The following is an 18,485-nucleotide window of genomic DNA, read 5'->3' on the forward strand; positions in this document are numbered from 1 at the left end:
CGAGGACCACCTCCTGGTGAGGCCTGGTTCTCTTCCCTGCAGTGCATGAATGGCCTTGACTCACAGAGAGCGGCTTGGGTGTGGCTGTCCCCACTGTGGTAGCAGCTTGTGCATGGCCCTATTTTCCGGGCAGAGACCACCTCCTTATGAAATCACATCTTATTAAAGAGCTTTTCACAGCAAAAGAAATCATCAGACAACCCATTGAATGGGAAAAAAATCCTAGCCAGCTGTTCCTCTGACAAAGGACTAGTATCTAGAACATATAAAGAATTGAAAATTATTAAACCCCACAAATTTAAAGATCCAGTCTATAAAGGCACATCTGAAATGAATAACACTTCTCAGAAGTACAAAGACAAATAAACATATGAAAATATATTTTCATATTTATGAAATATATGAAAAATGCTCAACAATACTGATAATTTGAGAGATACACTCCAGAAAGAATGGCTGTCATCAAGAAATCAATCAGTAACGAATGCCAACAAGACTGTGGAGGAAAAGGAAAACTTCTACACTGTTAGTGGGAATGTAGAATGGTGTAACCACTGTAGAAATCATTGTGCAAATTCCTCAAACCTAAATCGAGAGGTTCTGTTTGACCCAACAATTCCCCTTCATAGTATCTTTCCGAAAGAATTAAAAGCATCATGCCACAATGATAAATACACACTTACATTTATAGAAATATAAGTTTTAATAGGTAAATCTTGGACACAACCCAAATACCCATCAACCAAAGAATGAATTAAAAAAAGTTTTTTAAAATACAATGGAGTACTTCTCAGCCATAAAAAAGGATAAACTTGAGACATGTCTAAGTACATGGATGCACCTTGAGACCATACTCTTAAGTTAAATAAGTTGGACACACATGTGTAAATATCTCATTCTTTCTCTGGTGTGAGAAACAAAAGTGTAAAAAAGGACCAAAATGTATAATAGATATTGTGAAATAGGAAAAAATTATTCAAAAGGAAAGGTGAACCAGAATGGGGTGGGGGAGAATGGGAAAAGAATAAAATGAGGGGAAAAATGATAAAATGAAAATAAAGCCTTGTAGGGGAAGAAGGGTTGAAGGGACAGGAGAAAAAAGAAGAAGAGGAACTAAGGTATATCATGTACAGGTACAAGTTCCCTATGATGAATATGATCATTATGTAGATCTAAATTGTACCAATAAACATAGTAAGTGTTTTTTTAAAGCAAGCAAGAAAGAAATTTCTCTGTGATTTCAAGCCTATGGTAATCCTCTGGGACCTACAGTTTTACGTTAGTATTCAACTTACGGTATGACTCTGCTGTCCCTGATAGACAAAGGAGATAGTTGGAGTCCTGATCAGTACTAGACAGCCCCAGGAAGCCTACAGTAGGGTTAGGATGAGTGTTGGATCATCCCAGTGAGCCTGCAGCAGGAATAGGGCAGGGTGCTGGTTCTGGTACTTTCAAATCTACAGAAGTTTAGTCTGGTCATGGGATTAGGGCCTGAGTTGTTCAGCCTGCAACACTCTTGAGTGTCTCTTGCTGGCCTGACCACAGCTCCCTGACCCTGGATGTCTCCCATGTTGTCCCTTACTCAGTCTCTGTGGAATTTCAACACCGGGAGTCTTAAGATGAAAGCCACACAAGATGGTCCTTGTTTACACTTTTGTTTCTCTCACTAGATGCGTCCTGGGTTCAGTTGGCCCTCCCTAAAATGGCAACCAACAAACTGCCCTTTACAGGAGACACAGCAGTCACTTGGACAAGGCTCACTCTCCAGCTGTTGTAGTGCCAGCATCCCTCCTCCATTCCCCTGCTGCATTTCTCCCTGGAGGCCTCTAGAGTCATCTGCCCTCAATGTTTTCTGTAGATTTGATCCTCTTCTCTCATGTCATGAGCCAAGAGCCAGGCATAAAGCACAGATTGCTCCTTCCTTTTTCTACATTGAGGTCTCTCTCTGCTTTCTTTGTGGGCTCCGATTTTCCCTTCAGATCATTATCGCCCCAGGGATTTGCCTCTGTCCTTCTTTTCTTCCCCACGTTGTTATTTTCCAATGTCTAAACTCCAGATCCTGTAGAGGTTGACACTGCTGCCTACCATGCCACCACCTCTGGAAGTCCTCTGTGGCTCCAGCTTACTGGGCTCTAGACATGCTTTCCTCTCTTGGTCTATAGCCTACAGATGACATAGCCTTCTTGCTGTTGCTAGATTCTGGATAACTTAATGCGATGGTTCTCTTAATCTAGTTCACAAGTTTTTAAATATTGTTATTAATATCTCTTTAGTAGAGCCAACTTAGTAAAAATCCCATATCTGTTGGAAACACAATAAATGTGTGTATACCTTAAAGTATGCATATAATTATAAATACCATGATACTATTCATAATTTTAAAATATAAAGGAAAAGAGAAGGCCATGACAATGTATGTCCAAAGAATTGGGGAAGATCTTGGTATAGATATTGGATACATTTTGTAAAATGTGGGGCAAGGGGGTTAATATAAATTTATTTCAATATCAAGCAACATAATCTTAACTGATACATAGATTATTTTCGATGTATGAATTTGTGAATGTATATGTATGTATTTTTACACATATCTAAAAAATGTAATTTTTATCATTTTTCTTTATAAAATAAGAATTTTTATGCTGTTACATAATAGCCATATTACCATTTTTAATAGCTATTAGCTATATAATTTTCAGCAAGTATATATGCAAAAACTTTCATTGTTGGATACTTCTGATTTTTTTCCTATTGCCAATAACACAATGACCATTTACGTACATATGTAGGATTTTGTATTTTGATTGAAAATATTGGATTACTTTAGATATATTAGAGACATTGATGTCAAATCTTCTATTCTTTGGAAACTCCCTGCCCCAGTAAAATTACTCAGTATTTCCCTGTACCTACATAAAGTAGTAGTTTTTATAAAATAAAGTTTCAGAAAGTTCTAGGTAGGCTTAGAGATATTTTCTTTTAAAAGAGATATTTTCATGGAGATGTGGATTTCCCTATTAATCTGGGAACCATTTCTAGCCAAGAACCAAAGTCTATGAAGAACTACAAGAGGTTACATAGCATGGAGCAGAGGTCAGGAGCTCTTTAAAGTAAATGATTCTGAGACAGTGTTCCCTAAATTCTAGATTTTGGCCTTTCAGTCCAATCCTAGCGCACACCTGTACCCTGAACCAGCAAAACATCCCTGGAGCTCTATAAAACTGTGAATTTATGTCCCAATTTGGATTTTGTACTTTTTCCAACAGTGACACCATGTGGCCATGTAATACAATGACAGCAGAAAACAAATCCTGTGCTTTACTAGTTTTTTAAATTGAAAGATAATTCACATATCATAAAATTTGTAACTTTAACGTGTATAACTCAGTGACTTTTAATATATTAAAAAAGTTGTACAATCAACAGCTATATTTAATTCCATAACATTTTCAAACTCAAAAAGGAACCTTAGATCCTTAGGAGTCACACCCCATTATTCCCTTTCCTTATACCTTGGGAACCCTAATCTATTTTATATTTTCATAGATTTGCTTACTCTGGACATTTCATATAAATAGAGCGGCTTTTTATGATTAGCTTCCTCCACGTAGCATACTCTTTTCCAGGTTCATCTGTGTTGAAGCATGGATAAGTACTTTATTCATTTTTTTAGTACTTTATTGATTTTTATGGCTGGATAATATTCCAGTATATAAATGTACTACATTTTATTTATGCACTCAGAATTGATGAATTGTTACTATTTTAGTATTATGAATAACACTCCTAAGTTCCTGAAAATATTTGCTTTTAATTTTCCTGGCTATGTATATAGGAAAAAGAAATATGGTAACCCTGTCTTTAACTTTTTGGGGTCCAATAAATAGATGGTTATGTCATCTATGAATAAAAATAATAATGTCACTGCATATTTGTGTAGTAGTTAAGAGCAGACAGTAGCACCAGAGGGCCTGAGTTTGAAGTCCAATGTGTCATTTTTTGATCAAAAAAGCTTACACAAACCTCTATGCCTCAGTTTCCGTATTTTTAAACCAGAGGCAATAATAGTAACTTCCTAATGTGATTTTTATATAATTTAAACTAGTCAGGGATGTAGCTCAGTGGCACAGCACCTGCCTGGCAAGCATGAGGCCTTGAATTCAATTCCTGGTACTGAAAAAAAAAAAATAAGGTAGCAAATGGAAATTACCAAGCCAGTAACATTTTTAAGTGCTATATTTTACTATTACTTCTACTTTTAATTTATACTGTTTTAATTAATTCAATAGTTTTTTAAAGTGATGCCATTGTTTGAGACTTTTTATTGAAATATGGTAATTTGAGATGACAATAATGGAAATGGAAAGTTGAAGAAAGCCTTACTCAGCAGGGGGGTAACGATATTTCAGAGTGAAATGTGAATCAAACTGAGGCTTCACATAGTTCAGTCCAAGCGTGTAATAGCATTCTAATAAAACATAAACTGACTAGGAAGCACTGAAGAATAATGAGGGTCTTCACCTTAAGCTTCCTTAAGGAGTCCCTTCAAATGCTCTCCACAACATGTTCTCTAGATGTGTCTCTTTCCAATCTTCCCCCTCCCAGAATAGCTGCCAGTTTATCTTTCCTCCCAGCTGTGTGTCTCCATTAACACTTGACTAAACTCATTAACTTCCTTCCTCTGAAACTCATGCAACTCACATGATCTTGTTCTCTGCCTGTGAAAGTTAGCCTTTTGCACCCCTGAGAAATTCAGCCTGGTTTCCTATAATGAATGTTTACAGAAAACAGTTCCTGAATTCAAGAGTAAAATGATCTACCTTATTATATGTGACATTGTGATAATAAGAATCTTAGGTCTCTATCCTCATTTTCTGACACACAACCCCTAAATCTTTTGTTCTTTCATGAGAAACAGCAGCAGTAGGTACAGTTTTTGTTGTGATATGTGATCTTTGACTCAGTTCCTGACACAGAGCTCTAATTTCTTAAGAGTTTCTTGAGTGATAGGAATGGTCTTTTGTTCCAGAGAAGTGACCCAGAAAGCTCCCGAGTAGGAGCTGAACAAAGGCCAAGACATGATCATGAGGTTGGGACTTTCAGCCCCATTCTCCACAAAGTAGAGAAGGGCTGAAGACTGAGTTAGCAATTGCTGATGTGTATGTGATGAAGTCTCTGTAAAAATCTTAGAACTAGGGAGTTCAGAGAGCTTCTGAGTTACTGAATATTTCTTGGAAAGTGGTGCACCCCAAGAGGGGGTGGGAGTTTCATGTGGATTTTCCCTTAGTTTGCCCTGTTTACCTCTTTATCTGACTGTTCATCCATACCCTTTGAATATCCTTCACTGTAAATAAGTATACTGTGTCCTTAAATCTTGTGAGCCACTCTAGAAAATTAATCAAACCTGAGGAGGGAGTAATGGAAACCCGCGACTTATAACTGGTCCGTTGAAGTTCTGGAGGCCTGAACTTGAGACTGGCATTTTAATTTGGGGCAGTCCTGTGGGACTGAGCCCTCAAGTTAAAAGTCTGACTGTTCCTCCCCATAGATAGTGTCAGAATTGAATTGTAGAACACTCATTCATTGTCTGCTGTGGCACTGCTTGGCACATAAGGAACATTCCATTCATATTTTGGTGACCAGTCTTCTGTGCTGTGTTGAGTGTGAAAGTACCAGGAACACAATGTCCTTGTATATCACTAGGGACACAAGGAAATGATAGATGGACCTCAGTTTTCTTTCTTTTTCTCCTCTTTCTGTGGTAGAGTGGTGGGGGATGGAGTGCTGCACAGCTAGGCCTCGCACAGCTTACTAATCAAAATTCTAAGCCAGCTTGGGAGAAGGTGTCAATGTTGAATTTATTCCTCCCTATTCTTCTCCATCTTCCTCTTGTTCTCCAATCAAAATCAGGATAATCAGTGTTATTGCCATAACTATTGGACTATATGAAGTAGAGTAATGGATACCCAATGATTTTATCTGAGACTAACCCTTTACATCAGAAATAAAATAGGGCTATCTTTCTCAATGCAAAGCGAAGATAGTACTCACTGGATATGGGGAAACTGCTTATCTGTACTCCCTGAGGCCTTGCTTTCAGAGAATTCGACTTCATAGGGTACAAGCATCCTTATATTGGTCTCTTTCTCCTGAATCCAAATTTTTCTATCTTGCTCTGAAAATGCTGTCACGGTCCCCTTATTTCCTTTGTCAATTCTGATTAGCACAAAACCAGGTTACCTATGACTCTAATCTATTACTCACACATTTCAATTTGGCTTGTTCATGCAGAGATACAAATTAAACTGATGTTTTCCGGTTACTTTCCATCCTGCGGTGTTCTGTAAGGAAGTAGAACAGCTCATTCCAACAGTTCACATTCATTTCCTTCATGCCAGGGTCTTGACCGATAGCATTATTCAGCCTCTGAGGCGCTCCCTCTGTGTACCCTGCCGAAGAAATGCTCTCAACATTAGAGCTCTTTTCTGTCATCCCTGGTCAGTGCTCCCTGTAAATTTCTTCAGCACTTTCTTCAGAAAGTGACCTGCACCAGCAATTTTCAAATCTGTTTGGTAGCAAGTCCCTGCAGGGACAAAGCCAAGGCCTTGCGCCACACCCATCACAGTGCCTCCAACTTCCTCTGTATTTCCATAAAGCACTGTAATTTCTTCTTCAGAAATGATGACTCTCTTGATTAAAACCATTTCCCAGTTGTTAATTTAACAAGAGAGTTTTGCTTTTGTTTCTGGACTTTTTAAATTTAGAGAACTCACAGTATTGTGAAAGGCTACATAATTTGGTTATCTCATTATCATATTCTAATCTGGAAGAGCGTATTAAAACAAATATAATTTTTGACTATCTTGTTTCCATCACCTCTAATATCCATCAGTTGATTCTACTTCCAAATTATTTTCTGATTGTTGTCTATAGCAACAATTCCTAAAGGTCTTCCAGCTTCATGGATGTAATGACAGTGATATTTTTCCAACACCTATCAGGTAATTCCTCTACCATTCTCACTTTTCCTCAAGGCCCTCCAAATGTGATCTGATCCCCCATCTCCTCCCCCACAGACACCACTCTATACTTTTTCCATCCATGGAGCTTGCCAAGCTGGTCCCCCCCTCCCCATTGTAATCTTTTCCTGCTGTCAAATATACTCTTTCTACATATCTTTATATGGCTATCTTCTTAACTCATTTCTCAAATATCACCTCTTATGTGTTCCCCAACTGCTAGATAAATGCCATACTAGCATGCTCTACTATGTTATCCTGCTTTTTTCTCTTTTTTTAAAAATAAGTTTTATTATCCAAAATTCTTACATAGTGAATGTACATTTGGAATGTACCTCTCAGAACAGAACCGCCCTTTCAATAAGGATGGGAAAAGAAAAAAACTATTACTCATTCTTTTATTATGAGCCTTTATCATAGCAATTTAAATAGGTTCTGTGTTGATTACTTTTCTCTCATTGCTGGCACAAAACCACCCAACACACCCTCCAGGGTGAAAGGAAGAAAAGGTTTATTTAGCTCACTGTTTGTGGAGGTTTCAGTTCATAATGAGTTGGCTCCAAGACAGGATGGAATGGCACGGGGCAACAGTGCAAGGCAGCAGCCAGAGCAAAAGAGGGAACAGGCCTCTTCTCCTGTATAGTGTTCATAGGCTACTCCCTACCGCCTCCAGGGCAGGTATAGCACTCACAAAATCGTGTACAGGATGAGGCTATTTACAGAGTAAGGTTCCTGGCTTGCTGATGAGTCTTTAAGTTAAACCTACAAACTTTTCAAGTTGACACAGTGTATCAACCATAATAGCTTCTGAGTGTAGTTCATCTGGATTTGACTATAACTGGCCTTTGAATAAGCATTTATTCTGAAATGACATCAAAAACAGTTATTCCTTACAAGGTAGAAATTTTGTAGGCTTTTAGATTTCAAGTTATATTGTCCTTGTTTGAAAACCAAATGTGAGTATTAAATAATGCTTCTAGAGATGATCCTGCAAGAGACATGTGAGCCAAGTCATATCCTTGTACCAAGTGAATGACCACAAGATGGCTGTGTTGTTTGTGTAACACTTGCTTAGGATATTTGGGATATTAAATCAATAAATATATCTCAATATGTACTTGAAGAACATATCACTATTGTAAACTCTGTTATTTAGTGATTTTTCACTTGGTTTGAGATTCTTTAGAATTAAAATACTTACTCAAACCATTTCTAGTCTTCTACAACACTTTCCAGATCAGAATTATTTATGGAAGGGTTCATGAACTCATTGAGGACAGGGAACATCATTTTTGTGTTTAAATGCCTGTGGTGTAGGAGGTATCTTTTGAAGGCATGAATTTTTCTCTAGCTCAGAATAGGAAGGAGAATATGAAAGAGGGAATTATGTGAGAGGGAGTGTCAGTGACAGTATGTGCTGGTCCTCACACATGTGAGTTACTCCTGTCATTTAAACCATTGTTTGAAGTAGGCTCAACAAACTGTTCTTCTCCACGAAATCTGTTACTATCAGTCTACATAATGTGAGTCTGCAGAATGTAAAGAAGGAACAACAAAAGCCAGACATTGGATGGATACAGCAACAGATTAAATAGGCATTACATATGGCTGTGGTTTATACTTCTGCACAATCCAAAATAAGACACTGAGACAAAATTGTATTTTCACATAACAAAATAAATTTTAAAAGATTCAGTACAAAGAAGTTTGTCAATTTTTGTTATTATTTTGAGTGTTTACATACTGCTTTTGAAAAAAATCAAAAAACTTCCTAAAAAAATGCTCCTTCTCTGGAAAATATGCTTACATCATTTCAGGATCAGTTAAGAGACCATGAAATTTACCTTTCTTCTGAGATCAGCACAGATGTGGTTCATCTTTCTCTGATTTAGAGGGAAAAGTAGAAAATAGATTAGACACACAATGATGTAATCACCCAATTAGATAGAGGAAGGGAAGTATACCTGTATCTGCAGAGAAGTCTCAGATCAGTTTTTTTTCTTAAACATTAAATCATCAGTTTTCCAACTTCAGTGCATACACAACTCACCTGGGGATAGTATTAAACAGTCAACACCAAAGACTGCCTTCTAGAGATTTGCATCCAGCAGATCTGTGACAGAGCCTTGGGATTTACTTTTAACACTTATTCCAAGCTAACAGAGATGCAGTCCTCAGGGCATGCTAAGAAAGAGCACACTGGCCATGATGAGTTTTTCCTCTGAAAGTGAATGGGGTGGGTAGAGGTAAGCAGGAAATGGGGAGATTAAAGATTATCAGGCTGTCTAGCTCTTAGCTGACTAGCTACTGCTCTTCTGTTTTAGCACTTCTCCATATACTTTGCCCAATTTGTAAAACACAATTTTTTAGGGCTAACACTCCTCAGCTCTTTTGACGTGATAAATATAAGTTTCTTTTTTTCCACTGGAGGATAGAAAAATCATATTAGGAGCTCAATGAATATCATGAGGAAATGAAGGCTGAAGAGTGGAAACAGGTGAGTCAGATGAACAGAACACAAAGCCTCAGATTACTAATATGCAAGTCACAGTGCTATAAACTGAGTAAATGCCTTCAATTCCCATCAGCTTCAGAGAAAGGCAGGTTTTATTTACCTCCAGACTCCCCACTTGACCATTTAGATAGATCCTAAACAATGCTTTTGGAAAACAAACAAACATCCCCCTTCCAGTTTTAGAAATGATACAGAAATCATGATCGTAGACATTAATAAGGTATGACAATCCTGAGTACAATATTTGACAAGATAAATCAGTGACTAATGATAGATTACACTAGAGCCAGTTTTTTTTTCTCAGAACATTATAACCACAATTGCAGACCATGAAATCTGTGTCCACTTTTAGAGAAAAAAATTAAATACAAAACATCAGCAGGTATTACACATAGTTGATATACATACATGTGATTTCATACACAAACGCATAAGCGGAATGCCACATAAAACTATTTTACACATAAGCTGAATGCCGCATAAAACTATTTTACTATAGGTTAGTCACTAAAGTTGGAAAAATTGTTCTATTCCACTATGGTTTATCAAGAGATTTGAAATAGGGAGCATCTGGGCTGGGTCTCCAAAGTCAGCTACAGTTTCACACTAGAGAATTCCACACTCCCTACTAGTTCTTCAGGATCATCTCAATAGTTTGCAAGTTAAAAATAAAAGTCTCTGATATTTGAAAATATGAAAATTCCTACATAGGACGTAACTGCCACAACCAAGCCAGTGTGCATCTCATGCATGCAAATAAAATGAATAAATAGGAAAGGCAAACAATGAAGAGGTTAACCTGTGCACACAAAAAAGGAAGGTGCTTGTAGTCAAACATGGGCCATGCTGAAGTAAACTATGCCACCACATTCAGTGTGAGCAACATGGCTTCAGCAAGAGCCCACCCACCCCAGGCCAATCCAGAGGCCTTTCTTAACTCTTACCTAGAATATATCCAGCGTAAATCCCAAGAATGGCGGTATAGCAGGAATCCAGAGCATTCTTAAAAGATAAAGCTCATGATGGGAAGTTCCTTTAATGATGAAGCAATTGAAGTTTCATTATGTCGAGGAACTTTGAGGAAGTTACAAAGTCCGCAATGTAAAAATAAAATTTTCATTATATGCAAATACTACTTTCTAGAATAAAAACCAAAGCCATCAGGATATGTTGCTCACTTTCTATACGCTGTATCAAGTTATATCTTTATATGAGAATATTCTGTGATTTTAAAAAGCCTGTCATCAGAAAGAGGGAAAACCTGAGGGCATAATTTATTAAGATGTCTGGATTCTGAAGGTAAAATTAAAATTTGTAATCCTTTTGATTTCAGGTGTATGTGTGTGCTAGAACTCTGTTTAAAACACACTAGATGTGAATTTGTTTTAATCTTTGCAGTGTGTTTGTGTGATACTGAGGATCGAACCCAGGGAGACTGAGCTATATCCCCCTCCTTTTTCTTTCTTTCTTGTTTTCTTTTCTTTTTTTTTTTTTTTTTTTTCAAATAGTTTCTTGCTCGATTGCCCGGGTTGGCTTCGAACCTAGCATCCAGCCTCAGGCTCCCGAACGGGTAGCTAGGATTACAGGCAGGCACAAACCCTGTCTGATTGAAACTTCTAGATGAAGGTCTGACTTACGGGAAAATCGGGCTGGTGGTTTCAGCTTTTGGTTTCGGTTTTACATATACTTGTTTAAAAGAATACAGAATTCTCTAATTTCTATCCCAGCGCCTCGGGAAAAAGTCCGGTCCTTGCTGGATTTTTTTTGGAGGCGGCGCTTTGAAGAGAGGTGGGCGGGCTCCCCACGCAGGGCAGTAATTAGCTGGTGCACTGGCTGCTCCCCCTCGCAGTCCCCAGCGCAGCATCAGCGTCTCTGAGCTGACCTGGAGTCTCCGCGCCCGCAGGTAGGGAGCGTGCTTCTCCTGCCTGGCACGCAGTGCCCGAGTCTCGGGCCAACTCTGCATCTGTAGAGATGGAAAGTCTTTGGGATGGAGAGAGGAGGGGGGAACGGGGAAGAGAGAGAGTTAGGGCACGCTGGGTCAAGGGGCGATTGCTTGGTGGGGTTCAGACCTAAGAATTGGCAGTACTGTATGTCTAGCCTCCTGAGCAGTGCGATTTAGTTTTGCTTTAATGTCAATCTTCTATGTGACTGCATGTGCACGAATATGGTCCATAGACAGCCCGGTCAAGACTGATCTTCTTAGACTGGATGTTAGACACCTGGATCTTACTTCATTCACCTTTACCTGCTCATTAGCAATATAATTCTGAGTAAATTATTCTGCCTGCAGCATCCCCAAAGCCCCCTTTCGGTCCTAAATTCCAAAACTCCAAAGCCTAAGATTTTTGTTCTAGCAGCTCCTAGAACATAAAAGAGTTCCATAGAGAAGGAGCATAGGGATGGCATGTTAAAAATGCCTTAGACACATTGACCTTGGCCTATGTTAAGGTTCACTTTGGATTGTTTTATAACCTAAGGAGTGAAAGTACCACTGGTATCCCTCTTGTTGTTTAATCTGGAAAAATACATACTTTGGATGCTTTTCTGTTAACAAGCCTACAAAAAGATTTAGGAATGATTGATTTTTTTGGCTAAGATAAAGTGTTCTAAGATAAATGTGTTCTTTTTTGTAATATCTGTTCTTATCAGTTTAAAAATTTTAGTAACCAAATGAAATTAGTCTCATGTTGCTGACGTAAAGGTTATTTATAGTGGTTCATTATCATAGCCATTCACCAAACATCACTGCATGTAAGTCTTTGGGACATTGCTGATTATTTTCTTCAAAAAAAACCCTTAAAATTGTAACTACTTAGTCAAAATGTCTGAATATTTAAAAGACCTTTTGAGAAATATTGAAAATTGTCAGAAATGATGTACCACTTAACAATGATAGTCACCAACAGTATTTAAGTACGATGATACTGAAAAAAAATTAGCCTTTTTCAGTGGAGGAGGGTAGACAGGATCTGCGTGACAGTAGTTAGTGTGACCTTTTAGAAAGACACAGAAACACTGGAACTGAAGCCATATGTGGAAATGTACCAAAGTGTCTTAGTGTGACTGAGAGGAAGGAGTTTAGGCACAGAGTCTGGTGAAGTATAATAGTTTGAAATTGTAGTAAAGACTTACTAATAAATAAACTCTCTTGTTCCTGAGAAAGGAAGCTCTCACCTTTACCTCTTCCTCCTAACTATCTACCCTAGACAGGCTGAGAAGTGGTGTTAGTTCTATGATGTTAGACTGGGCTTCCCCTAGGGACAAACCCACTTCCCCTGGTTGAGCCAGGGTGTCTTCTCCAGTTCATAACCCATTGCTCTGCAAAAGTCTCCATTCTTGTCTTGTCTGGAATTCACACAAGGTCACCATTTCTTATCTGAAGGAGATGTCCATGTTTTCCTCTTTGAGCAGCGGCCTTATTATGGGATTTAGAAGTCAAACACTATGCTTATTTACATGGTCTAGTTTCCTTTTTTTTTTTCCCCTCTTTCTCTCTCTGACTAGTGATGGTTGCACTCCAAGAGAATGGAGCCTTGGAGAAGGGGGCATAATGAAGAATTAGGTAAATGTTAGGTCTAATTCATCACTTCTGGTAAACATTTATCACACTAATATTTTCAACCAGATTCATTAAACCATAAGAACTCCACCAAAGTATGGCATATACATTGGCAAAATTAGATATATTGTATCAGTGGATTTAATTTCCCTGTTTTATTCAACAGTGCTTTAATTGGGGACCGGGGTACCTTAAGTTTTCTCCTGCCTAACAAGTGTTTGTGTTTATAATATCACATTAATACTTTATAATTATGCTGTAATCAACTCTGACCCAAAGAAGGGACAGTCAGTCCTTTCTGACAGCACCCTCTTTTCAGCAGCCTTTGTGTCCTAACAGGCCATCCTTACTCCCTATCTACAGGGTACTGAATGCATAAGATAGTAATCACTTAAAGATTCATAGCAAAAAAGATAAAGATATTCACAGAAATGTTCACAGTGATTGGGGTTTCTCAGTCTTAGCACTGCTGACATGTTAGGTGAGGTATGCCTCTCTTGTGAGTGTGCTGTCCTATCTCTGGCCTCTACAGCTGGATTTTAGTAGCAGCCCTCCCCTGTCCCAAACCCACTCGACAGGGAAACTGAGTTACCAAGTAATACACTTTTAGTACTCCCAAATGCTCCCTGAGTGAGAGTGGTAGAGGGTGATTTTCTCCTGTTTTTCTTTAATATGGTTGTATTGCTCAAGTGAGGAAAACTGTAATAATAAATTAATGTCATTCTACCTCAATTCAACTATTTGGACTCCATTTCTGGGGTTCTTCCATTATGCCACTTTGGTCTGCTAAATTTTTGCAGCTTCTCAAGATAAAAAATCATTTCTCTTTTTGTATCTTTCCTTCCTTTTAAAAATTACAATTGGTGAGCTGGGTGTGGTGGCTCACGCCTGTAATCCCAGCACTTGGGAGGCTGAGGCAGGAGGATCATTGCAAGTTCGAGACCAGGCTGGGCTACAAAGTGAGCCCAAGGCCAGCTTGAACTGCATAGAGAGACACTGTCTCAAAAAAAAAAAAATTACAATTGGTGAAAAACTACCCGTCCCTCCTCTCACTTCATTCCTAAAGGTAACTGTCAACATCTTAAACATTTCCTGTGTCTGAAGATACCACACACACACACGGGCATTTTTTAACAAAAGTAGTTTTCTCCTTCATACATTTTCTGTACCTTAATGGTATTATATGAAAATCCCAAAATTTATTGAATCATTTAAGTTCCCTAGGGTATTCTTAGTTTGAAGCTATTAGAGTATTAACAATGTCATCCCTGTACATATACTACTATGTGTACATTTTTGTTTTTGAGACAGGGTCTCACTATGTGTTCAGGTTGGCCTTTAGTTCACTATGTAGCCCAGGCTGGCCTTAAACTTGTGGAGATCCTCCTGCCTCAGCCTGTTGATTGCTGAGATCACAGGTGTACATCACGATGCATGACTGTTTTTTTGTTTTTAGATTTATAGGAGAGGCAGTGAAAAGGCATATGACATATATATTAAAATTTTTGTTAGAGGCTACCAAATTATCCTTCAAAATGAGTTAAACAATTTCACATTCCATTAATGGGCAAGAAAGCCTATTTGTCTGTAACTTCACAAATACTAGATATTAGGAAACATAATTTTGGTCAAGCTATGTAAGTGAAAAACGATATTTTCTATCTTAAATATACTTTTTATTGTGAAGTTGAGCGTCCTTTCCTTTGTTTACTTCTCATTTGTATGTCTACTTTGTACTAGGAATCAAATTCAGGACCTTGCACTTGCCACGCAGGCCCTATGCTACTGAGCGATACTACTGGCCCCTGGTTTGCATATCTTACTCTGTGAATTTTATGTTAGAACTTTTGCTCATTTTCCTCTTGGATTATATATAATTTTCTTATTGATTTTAGAAGCTATTATATATCAGTAGCTTACTCTTCTGCTTTGTGTATCTGTAACACTGATTAATTCTGTATGTATGTAAGGGCTGGAACAACACCAAGCGAGAAAACTCTGTTTCTTATCAAACATAAAAGAGAGAAAATATGTTAATAAATATACAGATTGCCTGAAATAAAGCACACGTCTTCTTCTACTTTGCTGTTTGAATATCAGCTACAGGAGCAGAATCACAGTTCTTTTCTGCTGACTGCTACATCTTCGGTGAACTGTAGTGTGCCTGGCACAGGGAAGTGTTCAGTGTTTGCTGAGTGAAAGGATTTGAAAATTTTAAGCACAACGATGTAATGAAAAAAGGCAGATACCATTGGAAATGTGTCCATGAGACACCGTCTTCCCTGCTCCACCCCAGTTACCAGTGGAATCTTGAGAATATGGGATTTATGATTTGGAATAAGTAAGGGGGAGAAGGATGGACCTAGCAATCAGGTATAGCAAAGTATAAGTCTGGAGTAGTTAAATACAAGTTAAAAGTATTTAGTTGTATGTTGTAAAGGGAAGTCTTTCAGTAGGTAGGAGAAGTGAGTCAAATTCTTTTGCTTTAAATTTTCACATATGGCAAGTTTGGATTTCTACTATATGTTCTTCTGTATGTTACAAAGCAGAAAAACATGAAACAAATAAGAGGCTATCAGTGAGATATTTTCTTCTTGACTTGTTTTGAGTGTATGTTATAATTTTTTTCAGGGCCTTTAGCTAAATTTAAAAATTTTCATCTTCTCATAGTAGCTTTTGTTTTCCACTCGGCTCTATACACCTCTGGGCTAAAATGAAGGTATTGAACTTCCAAATTCCCCACTGTGTTTCCACTCTTGCAAATCATTCATTAGCTGGTTATCCAGGACTATTCCAATTAGGACTATCAAATCTCATACTGTCATACTGAGTGTTCAATTATTAAATAAATCAATCTTCTTTTTGTATTCCTATAATTAGGTCATTCCAGAAAGATGAGAATATTTGCAATCTTTATATTCACATTCTGCTATCACTTGCTGCATGGTAAGGCACCAAATCCTTCCACTCACTTCTATATTGTGAATATTTAACCATGAGTTTATAAGCTGAAATAATAATTTTAAATGGACATGGATCTTATAGACAGAGCATTCTATTTTTTCTTCTTTATTTCATGTATACCTTCACTCTTGGAAATTATTTGTGTCATTGTGTAAAGATACAGAAAATACAGACAGTGTAGAATTAGCACATTACCTATTTCCCAGGGAAAACTAAGAAAATTTCTGGGAAAATTACCTATAGATATACTTTTGTTTATTTTAAGCAAGTTCTGACTCATTCTATCTGTACTGCTCTGTGACTTACTTTTCCTGATGAAAATATTCTAAGAATTTCAGTAAACATTGAAATTGTGAGAATAACAGTATTGACAACATCCTGATGCCCTCCATAAATTTCCATACCTATGAACCTCTGGTTAGAGAACTGATCAAAACTTTAGGACAGTAAGAATGGGAGACTATTGGAATATATTGTCCAGACATGTTGAAAGAAAATATTTACTCAGTCAAATGGCATTCCTGGAATGTGTACATGAAACTAAGTCTTTCTAGTTATCAGTAGTGCATCACCGTATAGTATTTTTACAGAAATGTATGTTTATGAATAATAGGACAACTTGTTTAGCTACTTTTATTATTTTAATGCAAGGACCAGCTTATATTGCCCCAAAATATGTTTCAAGCATGCTGATAAAATACATATCTTGGGGAAATAGGTTATTAAGTATAATTATCTTATAATGATTCAGTTAAAGTGATTATAAGTTCTGTAATTACTTTATAAGTGTTTTGATGAATTTTGTGTCTTCTGAGAATTAGACATCTTTCTTTTCAGCATTTACTATCACAGTTCCCAAGGACCTGTATGTCATAGAATATGGCAGCAATGTGACAATTGAATGCAACTTCCCAGTACAAAAACAATTGGACCTGCTTTCATTAGTCGTCTACTGGGAAAAAGATGATAAGCAAATCATTCAGTTTGTGCATGGAACGGAAGACCCCAAGGCTCAGCACAGTAGCTTCAGGCATAGGGCCTGGCTGCTCAAAGACCAGCTCTTCAAGGGAAATGCTGCACTTCTGATCACAGATGTCAAATTACAAGATGCAGGGGTTTACTGCTGCATGATCGGTTATGGTGGTGCGGACTATAAGCGGATTACTTTGAAAGTCAATGGTAAGAACTATTATAACTAAGGAAACTTGACCTTTATCTGTAACAGATCAAGTATTGGGAGATTTTCATTCTTGGAAATGCAGACTTCCTCTTCAACAGAACAATAGCAGCCTATTCATTCATTCATTCATTCATTCACACACTCATCCCTGGACACTACTAGAGCACTTGCCATTGGAGAGTCACTAGATACCCAGAGCCGAGTAACACAGTCATATTCCCAACCGTATGTTCAGTTTTCCAAAAAAGTAAATTCCAGATTTCAACATTTTATTATTATAGAAATCATAAATGCAAAAAAGAAATAATAAATGTGTTTACAAATAACTAAGACACTATGGAAGGGAATAAAGTGATTGTAAGTGTTCCTCCTGTAGTCCCCATCATGGTATGAATATAGTAAACACAGTTTATGTGTCCTTCCCGAATTTTTTTATTCAAATGCTATTTTTTATTCTATTAGACTGACACATTTCCCTTCCTTTGAGTTTCTTTGTGTCAAACCCAAATAAATATATTAAAAGTAAAGCCTATTATAAGGTTTACACTCAGAAAGACTTGAAGTGAATGATAAAGGAAAAAAATCATCACATTGAAAGTAAAAGAAACCACTCTTTCTCAGACATGGTACAGGCTGTGCTCATCAGGTGTATATTCATTGCAGAATCTATGCAAGTGTTATCTTGGAGTGTTGAAAAGGAACTGTGGATGTTAATTCCTGGATACTGACCCACAAATATGACATCAGGTCACTTGAGTTCAAAGTCATAGGTTGGTGCTGGTTAAGGGAAGGAAAACAACTTCGCTGACCACCTCTGCTTTCACTGTTGAGTTTCACAGAACTGAGAGCTGAAGGAATCCCAGGTGTGAGCAGCTAATCCAAATTCCTTCAAAGCACAGAAATCCCCGAAAGGATCTTCTGTTCATATGCTTCCCACAATGACATTCCTGTTATTTGGAATCTCCTTCCAGAGACTGGAAATTTCTCTCTGATAGTAAGCTGAAACCTAGTCTCTCTGTCACACCTTGGATATTATCTCCCTACTTCTTTTATTTTTATAATATTTTAATATTTTACTAGAATTAATATTTTTACTAGAATTAATATTTTAATTTTTAATATTTACTAGAATTAAATTTTAATATTTACTAGGATTTTAATATTTACTAGAATTAAATTGTCTCCCTTTGATCTTTTGTTCTGAGCTAATTACTACCATCAGTTTTAAGTCAGTAATATAAGAAAAGT

At 37.4% G+C, this 18,485-nt stretch overlaps 1 protein-coding gene across 5 annotated transcripts in view; it reads left to right on the forward strand.

Moving 5' to 3' along the window:
* Cd274 (CD274 molecule) overlaps positions 1-18,485 on the forward strand; it is a 37,067-nt gene that overhangs the window by 5,525 nt on the left and 13,057 nt on the right. For 3 of the 5 annotated variants that reach the window (XR_010048122.1, XR_010048123.1, XM_063250724.1), the window contains exons 3-4: positions 15,974-16,039; positions 16,895-17,236. Coding sequence is in view for 1 of the 5 variants with exons in the window: in XM_063250724.1 (XP_063106794.1) it covers positions 15,988-16,039; positions 16,895-17,236 (394 nt within the window). In the remaining 4 variants the exon portion in view is untranslated. Of the gene's footprint in view, positions 1-10,682; positions 10,834-10,853; positions 11,438-15,973; positions 16,040-16,894; positions 17,237-18,485 lie in introns of those variants that run through there. The other 2 variants (XR_010048125.1, XR_001201777.3) reach the window with 2 other exon arrangements.

This window comes from Cavia porcellus, unplaced genomic scaffold (genome assembly GCF_034190915.1).
Source record: "Cavia porcellus strain 051 isolate PalLab524CR breed Dunkin Hartley unplaced genomic scaffold, mCavPor4.1 scaffold_1, whole genome shotgun sequence".
Taxonomy (NCBI): domain Eukaryota; kingdom Metazoa; phylum Chordata; class Mammalia; order Rodentia; family Caviidae; genus Cavia; species Cavia porcellus.